Source organism: Chelonoidis abingdonii, chromosome 5, assembly GCF_003597395.2.
Source record: "Chelonoidis abingdonii isolate Lonesome George chromosome 5, CheloAbing_2.0, whole genome shotgun sequence".
In the NCBI taxonomy this organism is placed as follows: Eukaryota; Metazoa; Chordata; order Testudines; family Testudinidae; genus Chelonoidis; species Chelonoidis abingdonii.
In genome coordinates, this window is record NC_133773.1 from 110400942 (window position 1) to 110414317 (window position 13376).

Genomic DNA, 13376 nt, shown 5'->3' on the forward strand with positions numbered 1-13376 from the left:
TGATGACTGTTTTTAAAATTGAGTAATTACACATGGACATTTCTGGAGTTTACTTACCAAGATCTTAATTCAGGGTTCTGTGATTGTTAATAGAGGATTTCATTAGCACCCACAGGAGGGAAAGAAATGCAGAAAATATTCAGAACCCTGAATTCAGGTCTTGACTGGGGAAAAGCTTCATATTTGTATCCTCTGTAGTACATTGTGTAACACGTGGTTGCAATTCTAGTTAACTAGTTTTCACTGATTTTATACGTTTTTGAATCGTTCAGGTAACATTCATTTTAATAGATTTGGACCTGCAGTGTGTGAAACAGAGGTGTAAAGCCATGATTAACATCAGTATAAAGTATTGGCTCTTTGAACTTTATTTTTAAACTGGCATGTTTTGTAACTTTATTGAGTTTTCAATGGAGAAAATAAGGGAGAGAGGGGAGTTCTTAGTGGACAAAATCAGGGCTTTCTCATCAGCAGAATGCCAGTTTATAGGTTCCAGTGAGATTTATTCTTGTTTGTCCTAGGTCACAGCTCTAAATGATGGTTAACGTAGTGCAACTGAGAATTTGCTCTCAAGACTTCAGAAAGTTAGTGTGGATACTGAATTGCTGCTCTCATCATAGCTGCATGTATTATTGCATGTTTAAGTTGTTTATATTTACTATAATATCTGTATCTTGATGTACAAATTTTTTATTTTATTTTCCCTACAGGTTGTCGTATCCACAAATATTGCCGAAACATCATTAACAATAGATGGTGTTGTGTTCGTGATTGATCCTGGATTTGCTAAGCAAAAGGTAAATGTCTTAACCTAAATTGCTTCGTGCTTAATTAGGGCAGAAAATGTTTGGGAACCTGACTTGCACATGTCTTTAATTTCTACAAATATTGTTTAATGTCTTCTGTAAAAGAGATATCTCATATTGTGAGGGGAAGATTAGGCCTTTGGTGTTCTGGCTGTGAATGTCTCTGCTTTTGCCTGACCAACTGAAAACAGGAACAGAGACTTCCATGTTTTCTTTTCCCTGACCTTCCTTTCCCTATTATGTAATGTCACCAATAGCAGTGCCGGATTTTGTTTCTGCAGCTCTTACATAAAATGTTTTTCTTTACCATATGGCAGCAGCAGCCAAATGTTTGCTTCTATTGTGTTTTATTTGTGAGGGAGCAGGGTGTTGGTCAGAGGTTTGGGGTTTTTTTTGCACGGGTGCCCAGGACAGGTATGGGGTGAAGGAGGAGCAGCACAGGTTCAGTCTCTCTAGAAAGGGAGTGTGAAAGATGTGGCTGACCAAGTGGACAAATAGTGGTGCAACAGAGTTCAGGATCCGTTTGTAGGGGCTGAAAGTGCAGCGGTGGTAGCACATTCACCTACCAAAGGAAAGCTTTGCCTTGTTGTTTTCTACAGGAAAATCAGGCCATTTGAAGGAGCTATCACTGGACTGAAAATTAGCGTCCAGTCCTACTCAATCGAAAGGAAAATTACTGTTGTGTGTTGACTTCAGAGATGAGGAGCAACAGAAGTGGTCTAACTTGTATTACAGACTTGCTCCAACCCTCTCCTTGTAATTATTCATGCTTTTCTGAAATTCTTGGGCTAGAATGGTCTTAGTTTCAAGTCCAGAAATGATTTTTTTTAAAGTTTGAGCAAATGCAGTTCATCAATTATTGAGATTTCCACGTTTTAAGAAAAATCATGAAGATCCCATCGGTGCAGTCAAATATTGGACATGCATAACTAAAAAATGGTTGGATTGATTATTTGATTTCCGCCTGTTTTTGCAGACTGAGATTTAAGCAAAAGCTGTGTTGGAAAAAATAGGGCAAGTTTTAAGTTGCATGTCCAAATATTTTCACTTTTATATACAGTAGGACTGTGTTTGTGGCTTATTAATCTAAAGTTATAGCAGTCGAAAACGTTGGAATATTGTGAAGTGCTTAATTTTTTTTTTTTTTAATCAATCTAAATCATGAGGGTGCCTTACAATCTGACCCAGAGTTTGTTTTCTGAGTCCTTTGAGAGAGGGTGGCTTTGGCAATGTCTCAGTGTGTGCAGGAGGCATCAGCCCATACAGAACTAGATCATAAAATTGAAGATCCATTGGCATTTTTTCAAATTTAAAAAATAATTCCATGAAAAAACGACCCTTGTTTTGATGCAACATTAAGGTAGAGAAATTCATCACTAAAATTCAGCAAATTCAGTATTCAAATGAAAAGATAAAATTCTACTACTACTACTACAAATACCTCACTCTTCATCATTAGCTCTCAAAGCACTTTACAAAGATCCAACTTGCAGATGGGAAATAAGGAGGTAAAGTGGCTTACCTAAGGTCACACAGCAGGGCAGTGGCTGAGCCAGGAATAGAACCGAGGCCTCCTGAGTACTGGTTCAATGCTCTAGTGTGTAGGCCACACTGTCTTCTTAGTTTACTTCTACTTCAAAATATGTCTCTTGAGAGCCTTAAAAATCACTGTGAAATAAACTGTAGAGCCAAGACTAATTTATAATATAACCCTATATGTAAGTTGTAGTAATTTTTGTCTTGATCTACAGAACAAACTAGCTTTGAAGAAAACACGTTCAAGTAGTTTAATATTATATTTGTGAATGTTTAAAGCTATTGAGTTGAGGAATATATATATTAGATCAATTCACAGCTAGTGCAGCTTAGATCTTGGCGCCTTCTCTTTAGATGTCCATACCTTTATAACTACTGAACTAATTTTTTTTGTAACACCCTAACATAGATTTTAAACAAAAATTCAAGCAAGTCTGCAGACTACGTGTATTGTATCTAGTGTAAGGAAAGTTCTTTAATTTCCAGTTTGTGTTTTGTACTACATGACAGATTACTTATGTTTTGAAATAGTCTTGCTTTATGTCATCAGCACAGTTTTACAAGTTTTTGATTTCCTGACCCCTCAGTACTTGATTAACCAACCTTATAATTACATTGAGGCTATCTGTTTTTGCATGGAATTATTTGAGCACCAGTAGTGTGTTTCGCACTATATAGAACAAAGGAGGGACATTAGTCCTGCCATGAGAATCTTATAAGTTAAACATACACACACATATCAAAAGTGGACAGGGAGCCTAGCTGGAAAAGATGTTAACAAATGAGTTGAAAAGTAAACATTTCTTAGTTTAGAGGGGCATATGTATTTGAAGCTTTCCATTACCAATCCAGTTGTTTTCTGTAGCCGAAAGTTTCTCTGACATTAGTGAATTCACACGATCTTCCAGTTAGAAGCAATGTTTGAAAATGTAGACTAACATCTTTTTTATTTCCTGCATAGCATTTTTACTGATGTGTGTGTTACTCACTTTTCTTTTCCCTGCTTTGGACTCCACTATTACATAGGTATACAATCCTCGTATTAGAGTTGAATCTCTATTGGTGACAGCGATCAGCAAAGCATCTGCTCAGCAGAGAGCTGGCCGTGCTGGTCGTACTAGGCCAGGCAAGTGCTTCAGGCTTTATACGGAGAAGGCATACAAAACTGAAATGCAGGTAGGATTACTTGAATGTAGAATCTCAAAAATTGCTTTACAATACAAGAAACCTGAAACAAACCCCCGCCCCTCCCAAAACTTGGTAACTCCACCCGTCACAAAAACAAAAAGTGGAACAAAGTACAACAACTCCATAACCCACAGACTTTAAAAAGAAAGTGCTCAAAGAAAAGATATTACCTCACCCACCGTGTCTCACTTTTACTAGATATTGCCAGGGTATTTAAGGTTGATGGAAAGGCGGGAGAATTAAAATTAAAGTGGAAAACAAACTTGTATTTTTTTTATTTTTTTTTTTTGTGGGGGCCAGGACAACACCTACCCTGAAATTCTAAGATCCAACTTGGGATCTGTGGTGTTACAACTGAAAAAACTTGGTATAGATGACTTGGTGCACTTCGATTTTATGGACCCACCAGGTATGAATTTGATATCAGGTTTGTTTAGAATTATAGCTTGTGGATGTACTTTTGTAAGTAGTTTACTTTCTGTTACTCTAGAACATTTTAATATCAGTGGATATTGTGTAAGTAAAGACTAATAAAATGAACTAGCATTCTATCTGCCAGTTGTATTTTAACTATTCTGTCATTATCTATAATCAGCTTTCTCCCGGTTATCCTGTTTTTTACTGCTCACACCCTTTTGTTACCTCCTCTCTTCCCTCTTCTCCCTCAAACCCCCCCCCCCCCTAACAAAACAAACAGAACACAACTCATCTTTTTGTCATTGCTTGCATGAGTGCTTTCTTTTTTATTTAAACAAGATGTTCCACGACAAGCCCCCTGTTTGGAGAGGATAAGGCAAGATCAAATCATCTGTGCTAGAAAACCTATTAGTTTAGTTAATGAGGTTTTTTTACTTAACACCTTGATTACACAATCTGATTGCACATCAATTAACAATCCCATGTATATAAAATTGGCCAGTACTTTAAAAGTTTAATGCACACTTTGGCATATTGAAGCATAAAATGAAAGTTCTAGCTCAATTGTGAATTTAATTTTAGTATTAAATCTTTAAAAATTTAAAAGAAGCCAGTTCATGTTGCTGCTTAAATACCTGGCTGGACGCTGATTTTTAAAATGATATATGGCAGTATTTTTAAGTCCCTGTTAAGCATTGGAATACAGTCATACAAATAAGTCAGAATCCTTGTTCCCATGCAGGAGATGTGCATAATGGTTAATAGTATTACTTTATACTTTATCTGTATACATTCATCTGGAGGAACAGAGGACAAGGATAGCATTTTTGTAGGACCAGAGGACGTTTGTTGAGACTGCAGGCATCTATTGTTTTTTTTTTTAAATTTTTTTTTATTTTAAAAGTCTAGCTTAAAATAGTTTGGTATTCAAAAAGTGACTTTGGACTTACTTTGTATGAAACTAAAGGAAGGGGCAGACATGTCAGCGCACTTGGTATAATAAAATATGTCCATGTCACTAAATATTTGACACTCTTTATACCACTTGTGTCTGGATTCTGAAAAGTACTTTTCAAAACAAAACTCAGCCTGCAGGTTTATTCGCAATAAAAATTGAGTTTCTTGTTGGTGAAGATGGCAAACTTTACTAACGTAATTTTTGCGAAAGAATGACAAAACTATCAAGAAACAGGATGGAGATGTAATATTTAATTTTGAGCAAGGTAAATTTAATATATTCTTAATTAGTAGGGTGGCCAGACAGCAAGTATAAAAAATTGGGATAGAGGGTGGGGGTGTAATAGGTGCCTATATAAGAAAAAGCCCCCAAAATCGGGACTGTCCTTTTAAAATTGGGACATGTGGTCATCCTGTTAATTAGTAAAACAATAGTTAAACCATGCCCTCTGACACTGCGTTTTTTGCAGGTTATAGCAAATACAGAGCTTCTTGCCGTGTCTCATATGTATGGACTTGTTTGCGTGCACTTTCTCTCTGTAGACCCAGAAAAACTTTCATTTAAAAAAAATAAAAATCACACATTTTCAAATGCGCCAAGTTAAAGAGAGAATAGTAAGAATTAAGCTTAGGCTTTCTAGTAGTAAAATTTTTGAAGTTCATTACAGTTGAAACCCAGATGTCATCATAAACTTGTAGCCATCTTTAATAGGGTAAATTAGCTCTCTTAAAAAAAAGGCTTTGAATCTTGTGTAGAAATCTCTGATATCAAACTTCGAGTATTATGTGATTCATTGGTTGCTAGATCTCTATAATTGCATTCGATGACTGCTTGTGTTCTGTATTTGGTCCACTACAGAAAGAAAAATGATATTGTGTACAATAGCTTGTACTTTGTCACATTGTTTCTTACTAAAGGCAGCTTGACTAATAGAGTGTTTTTCTTTCAGCTCCTGAAACTTTGATGAGAGCCCTAGAGCTTTTGAATTATCTAGCTGCTTTAAATGATGATGGAGACCTGACTGAATTGGGATCCATGATGGCTGAATTTCCACTGGATCCACAGCTGGCTAAAATGGTTATTGCAAGTTGTGACTACAACTGTTCTAATGAGATCCTATCTATTACTGCCATGTTGTCAGGTAATAGCAGGGGGAGGGAAAAAGATGCCAAACAAAGCCCAGCTCTCCAATTTGAGAAAACATTTTAGTTTTCCAACATCCGTACATATAAATTATTACAAACACACGTTTTAATAAAGCTAGAATTGTGCCTTTCGAAGCTTATTGTATAGAATTATTCGTAATGGGTTAAAATTTAGAAATGAAATTAACACTTCTAAAACATGCACTATGCATGAAATGGGAAACAAGAATTTGACTTCCTAGATTGTAGCTAAAATATCTTGATTTTTTTTTTAATCTGGAAGAGTTCTAGGCCATTGGAACAGAAATGTCTATTGCTTTGCTTAGTATGGAAGAATTCCAGGCCATTGGAACAGAAATGTCTATGAGGATTGTTGTCCATTTCTGTTGAGGACTAGAAGTATCAATTCAGCCACTTTATTTTTAACATCCCCAGTCTAATTTGTGGTATTCCTTTACATAATTTGTAAACCCAACTCTTCGCAAAGTGATCTGATTTTTAAAAAATTAATTACTAACCTTAAACTCAGATAAATACTACATAAATTTCCCAAGTTTTCAAAGTAAAAGGGAAAGTCAAAAAGGGTAGTGACATATTCCAAAAATGGAAAAGAAAATTTCATTCTATAATACATTTAATGGATATGTCTGCGCAGCTATATTTTGCTGCTGCAAAATATGGATGTTAGTATGCCGTAGCAGAGCTGCTTGTCAAGAAATTTGTCTTCTGAGGGGAAAAAACAAGAAGTCAAGTGGGTTCCATGTTTAAATCCCCAGTTATATAGAACAATTGACTTTATGCTCAGTCTTAACAAGATGGCAGCAAGTTTTAGTCCATTGTGGTGATGAGGATATTAATATTGGTTTACAGACTTGTTTACAATACAATTTTACTTCTGATCCTTCTTGAAATGGTTCAAGCTTAATGTAGATGATTAGAAAAAATGTTTTGGCTAAGTGTAAAATCTTTCTTTAGTTTAGTCTTGCAGCATATTAATGATGTGAAAGTTTTGTAAGAACAAGCTAAAATGTTTGCAGAGTTTTTTGACTGTTCAGACTCAGAGCAGATGGGCAGGGCAGAATCTAATCATTTTTAACTAAATTATAGCCTTATTTGCGGAGGTGGTGGTAGGTTGGTGCCTGCCTTTTCTGTTACTTTTTCCTTTCCCCTTCCTACCCACCCCAAAAGTTATACTGAAGTGAAAGTGTAAGGCAAATAAACTTTTGAAATTAATATCTTGCCTTTTGTTTTCTACTGAGTGTGTTATGGTTATCTAGATGAATAGTACACAGCAATTTGGGGTCTAACTCTACGGAGCACTAGCATGTCACACACTTAACTGTGTGGTCCCTGCTACCATACAATAGGGGACATTGACCTGCTGCTATTTCAAAGCTGAGGGCATCCTAGGAAACTTCTAGTGGGAGATAGTGGGGTCCACGCAGACAGTTAGTGTGTTGCATGTAGTGCACTGTAGATTTACACCCCAGCTTGTTGTGCACTATCTGTTTGTCTAGACAAGATGCCTTTTCTTCTTCTATATATATTTCTCCCCTCCAAGCCTACATTTAAAAATATCACCACCATCTATTAGGATAAATAGTAATATATAGAAAGGTGGCCGCTTAGGATGGTCTCTTTCTTGGATGTAGTTAAACTACTGTTTGTTAAAACCAAAAATCCAAAAAACATTCTACAAGGCAAACAGCTGAGCTGGTGACAACATGTTGCAGAAAGCACCTGTAGGAGTTGTCCAGAATCCATTCAGAGATTAGCTATTTGGATTAAATGGAAGAACTAAATACCAAAAAGGAGGAAGGGATAGCCAAATTATTGAACACAATAGCAAATAAGTTAGTTAAACCTTCATTCAATAAATTCCACTTAAAAAAGGCTGTTTTGAGGAGTGTGAAGGCTTATTTAAACTAGGTAAAGCAAGGGCATTCCATATTATTCATCCGTAACTCACTGTTTTGAATACTTTGTAGCACTTGCTAAATTGCAGGCTTATGGAGACCTCTGCCACATCTAGGAAAAACAGTGAGTCAATGAAGTGACAGCATGATTAAGAATTTGTTTTTATTAGTTCAAGTTAGACTTACCTTTTTAACTTTTTTATTTCCTTGATTTTCAAATATGGGACTTTGAAGATGTGGGGTTGTGGAAGAAACATCTTCATTTACATTGTATTTGATCCATTGGTCTTTCAGATTTGTTACCCTGTGAATTGAAGAGTAGGGTTCTTCCACTAACATTGCTGTTACAATGTCCACCTTTTATTGGAATTTCATGCAGTATTCAACTTGTGCAGTATAGCTGGTCTTTAAATGTAGCATTTACTACTACCTTTTATGAGAGATAAAAATCAAAAGGTCGTTGTCTATGTTACAGACAACTGATATCTAGAATAGTGTTTCTAATTAGGTTTGTGGGCTTTAGTTGTGAAAAAGTGCAAAACATCCCAAATGACTGGAAAAAGAGAGAACATAGGCTTTCAGGGCTCTCCTTTCAGCATGTTTCACAGCATTACATTAACTTAAACACCTACAAAACCTTATGATGCTGTCTACTTAAAGAAAAACCAAACTCTGTGGGCTTTTTTAAATGAGGTGAAGACCTTTTATAACAACTTTCAACCTCATGAACTAAAATTAATGTTGCAAACCTATCAAAATAGGGTGGTTGCTTATAAAAGGTTGACAGACCATAGAGCTAAGTGATGCTGCAGTAAATATTTGTGCACTTAAATTGTCCATTTGTCTGTTAGATCTTTGGCACTTAATTTCTGGTTTTGAATTAAAAGTCAAAGCATGCTTTAGAGATAAAATCATGTGTATGAGAGAAACTGAGGATAGGCAGAATTCATCAACTTCAGAGTGGGACTTTTATTTCAAAAAGTGCTAAAGGGCGGTTTAACCTTCCACCACTACCGCTACCATCATGACCTTGGACTTCTTGATACTTTCTTATTCACATAAGTTTCTGTGCACCAGTGCTGATAGCAATACCTACTGGAGGTGACAGAATACATGTAAGGTTGAAATTACCTAGCAGCAGACTAGCAGTAAAGTTTCACCAGCTGCACTAGTGCAATATAGTTTGAAAACTCTCTTCTGCACTTCTGTCCATACAGAGCCTCTCTGGAAAAAACTTGCTCTTAGACATTTATTGTCACTTTGATACTGCTGTGTGGTACAGCTATCAGCACTGGGTCTTGAGCTAAGATCTGTTGAGCCTTCTAGTATATTTAGGCAATCTTGATGGCCTTCAGAATAGAGATTTTGATGCCTATATATAGTTCTAGTCAAAATAATCAGGTACTCTGTAGCTTTGAAACCCTCTTGTCTTACAGATGTGGTTAGGTGTTGATGTACCAAATCAAGGTAGTAAACAGTCCAAGATGCAGTTGGAGGCCATCCTGCCCTGCCCTATGCTCTGTGAACTGACCTAGCTAGGCCTTGTTCCTCTATCTGTGAATGCGTGACTCATCGATATGGGCGTTTGTGTTGGGCCCATACCAACCTTGTTTAGTCCCACAGTGTTTTGTTCGCCCCACGGAAGCCAAGAAAGCAGCAGATGAAGCCAAGATGAGGTTTGCCCACATAGATGGAGATCATTTGACCTTGCTGAATGTCTACCATGCTTTCAAACAAAGTAAGTGTAAACCTAAGCATTTATATAATATGCGTTAACTCTTAATATTACCATCCTCTATGCCTGGTGTCAAGTGTGAATTAAGTGATCCTATTTCAAAGTAACAGTTTGTTATATAACGCAGTATTTTTAAATAAATTTTTAAATGTTATCAGACAAGGAAAAATTGGCATATTTTTAACAATACTGTCTTACCTTTGAACCAGGAAATAATCTCATTTATCTGGAAGACTGACTTTTTAAGACCTGAACTCATGTCTGCTGCCCAGTTGTATGTTCTGACTACTAGTTCCCCTCCTGCTTCTGCTAGATCTGCTCCCTTGGTTGCCTCTGTACCTTTCTGAATTGGCTTAGGCACTGAATTTTTCAGGTGGCAGATGCAGATAGTCTAAGAAGCTATTTTAAGAAGATTTTAGAGTTTTATAAAATGTTGGGGTTGTTTCTGATATTTCTTTACCTGTAAAATTACATGCCATAGTTATCACAAGTCCACCTGTCTTGCTGAGAGGGAGAGAGAATAAAACCTATACATATAAAATCCCTTTAAGAGAGACTTGAAATAGCATATCTCTATCCCTCAAAAAAAAAAAAAAATTGTTTTGAAGTTGGTTATTTTGGTCTGGCCCAGGCCTTGAAGTGAGTGCTGGGTAGCCTTGGACAGCAAGGAATCTACCTTTCCCAGGCATATGAAATACACCTCTACCTCGATATAATGCTGTCCTCGGGAGCCAAAAAATCTTACCGCGATATTGGTGAAACCGTGTTATATCAAACTTGCTTTGATCCACCGGAGTGTGCAGCCCTGCCCCCCCCCCCCCCCCCCCCCCCCCCCCCCCCCCCCCCGAGGACTGCTTTACCGCCTTATATCCAAATTGGTGTTATATTGAGTCGTGTTATATTGGGGTAGAGGTATGTTAGGCATAGAAAACCTGAATTTTGCTTGCCTTGGGCAGAGTGTAATGTCTCTGGGGAGTTTTGAGGAGAGGATATTTCAGATTTCATGGGAAGGAGAGGAGCATTTCAGGAACCAGGTTGATTTGGAAAAAAGACTGGTTAGGGGGCTGGGATATTGGAATAAATCTCAAGGAGATTGATAGTTGGAAAAGCATAGGTGACATGTCAGTAGTGAATGGTAAGTTTATCACATGGCTCTGTAGTTTATTACATGGATATCACTTTGTACATATATGGTTTGTATGTATATATACAAACACAGTATCCTCTCCTCCAAAACCATCACTCATTTTGTTCAAAAATATTTTGGCAGTTTGAGCAAGATCAAAATGACAGAGAGAACTGCTTATCTTCACCTATCTGTCTTTTTGAAAAATAACTATAAAAGTCGGATCCTGGGTTTCAGTATTTTCCATCAACAATTTCCATGTCAAATTTGCTTTGTTTATAAGTCAAAAAATCACACCAGTTGCCAAGTAAGCTTAACCTGGAGTTTAACAATCCAGCTGTATTTTTACATAATCAGTAAAAGGAAAAAAAAAAAAAGAAAAAGAAAAAAATGTTGAACTCAAGACTTGGCTGGCAGCCTTGGTGTATGACACAAAATTGAATCTAGTTTACTCTTCCATTGCGGCACTAACAGGAGTAAAAGCTGTAAGTTTTTAAAGTTACACTTGTATGTGGAATAAAAATGCCATTATTACCTGGTTGCTTTTTGACTGTAACCACATGTGATGCTCCAGTAGCAAGAGAGATTGTCCATCTTTTTTGTTGAGGAGCCTACAGATATCTTCAGATCTTCACTTTGAGCACTAATTAAGAGGCTTCTGTGAAAATTCACTATCTGTTTTGGAGAACCTTGTACTGCTGCCACCTTTATGCTGTCTGCTCTTTATATTGAGGACTTGAGGCTCCAGGATTCTCTATGTACTTTTTATGGACACTTAATTTGAACATTTTTTGGAAGCCTGCAAGTGAAAGAAGTGCTTGACTTGGAGGGTGAAAACAATGCAGCTTATGAAAATTAGATTTAGAATACTCTGCCAAAAGTGATACCAGCTTTCAGTCCTCACTTAGCATCAAAATAATATTTATTGGTGGTGGTGTGTTGGATCCTAAGTCTATCTTATTTGGGATCCAGTGGTTATGGCAAATACCTTAGTGTTAGTACGCCTGTTTTTGCCCCCAAAAGAGTCTCATGTGCTGTTATGGATACAGTTTTTCCTCCTAAACTGCTGTCCCTTTAAAAGTACAAGTACTCTGGTGAAGCATACGTTCAGTAATGATTAAAGGAAAACTGACTAGACAGTACATTTACAACAAGGGGCTGTGGTGGTATGTTCAGTTTGAGTAAAATGCCACTCTCTGCATGTGGAAATATCTGGGGAACCAATTATTGCTTAATTTCACTGTGTTCCTATGGTACCTTATTTTGAGGTGGGAGGCTGGAGACTGCAAGTGGATATTCTTTTGTACAGGACATTATAAAACTCCTGTTAAGTTCAGTGAAGGGGATGAAGATTAAATGGCATGCAGTTGAGATTTTCTCTCCAGTGTTTGGTTTAATAACTTTAAATTACTCTAGGGCTAGCTTGTACTGTTCATTCTACCAAAAAGCCTCTACATTAATCCTTTGTTTGAAAGATGTCTTTTGAGAGGAAAGTATAATCTATTTTTAATAGTTAAAACATCTTGGCTTCAACAAAATAACTTGACAGCTTCCTCAATAAGAAATTTATCTTTTTTTGCTGGTCTGAAAATGCAGAAAACTTACTCAGAAAACAAGTACCTTAAATCTTGCACAACTTTGTATGTTTCACTTGTTTGTTTATACTTAAGTGTAGGATCACTTTTCTAAATGTTTAGGCCAGTGTCCTTTAAGAATGAAGTGATCCTACAGTCTAATTTCACCCGGCACATATAAAGTATTCATGAACACGGAAGACCTATTTTAACAAATAATATAGTAATAATACATTAAGACAAAAGAGGTAGTTCTGCTCTACTTAGCACTGGTGAGGCCTCAGCTGTGTGGTCACCGCATATCAAAAAAGATGTGGACAAATTGGAGTGAGTCCAGATGAGAACAACAAAAATGATACGTTCAGAGAATATGACCTATGAGGAAAGGTTTAAAAAACCCAACAACGTGGTCATGTTGAGTTTTGAGAAAAGAAGACAAGTCTTCAAATATGTTAAGGGCTGTGTATAAAGAGGACGTCCCTGGCCACTGAAGGTAGGATAAGAAGTAATCTGCAGCAAGGGAGATGTCAGTCAAGTGTTAGGAAAAGGTTCTAATTTAAGGATAGTTTCAGTACTGGAACAGGCTTCCAAGGGACGTTGTGGAATTTCCGTCATTGGAGGCTTTTAAGAACAGATTAGACAAACATCTGTCAGGGATGGTCTTAGATATACATGGTCCTGCCTTTGGCAGGGGGCCGGACTAGATGTCCTTTTGAGCTCCTTTCCAGCTCTGCATATCTATGATTACTAATCTGACAAAAGCAGCATTACTTAAAGCCACAAAGATGATTTCAAGTGCATTTGAAGATAAATTGGCATTGCAGAACTATATAAGAATGAAACACATTTCTTAGGTAGTTCCGGTATTGTCTAAATGTTTCTGATTTTTGTTATTGAAGGGGACTGATGCTGTGTTTAATGTTATCACTCTTCTTTAAACTCTCTGAAATGAGCTAATGTTACAATGTCTCGATA

At 36.9% G+C, this 13376-nt stretch overlaps 1 protein-coding gene across 1 annotated transcript in view; it reads left to right on the plus strand.

Moving 5' to 3' along the window:
• DHX15 (DEAH-box helicase 15) overlaps nt 1-13376 on the plus strand; it is a 60520-nt gene that overhangs the window by 39118 nt on the left and 8026 nt on the right. Inside the window, exons 7-11 of the mRNA XM_032795539.2 lie at nt 711-797; nt 3369-3518; nt 3831-3939; nt 5855-6046; nt 9582-9704. Coding sequence (XP_032651430.1) covers nt 711-797; nt 3369-3518; nt 3831-3939; nt 5855-6046; nt 9582-9704 — 661 coding nt within the window. The remainder of the gene's footprint in view (nt 1-710; nt 798-3368; nt 3519-3830; nt 3940-5854; nt 6047-9581; nt 9705-13376) is intronic.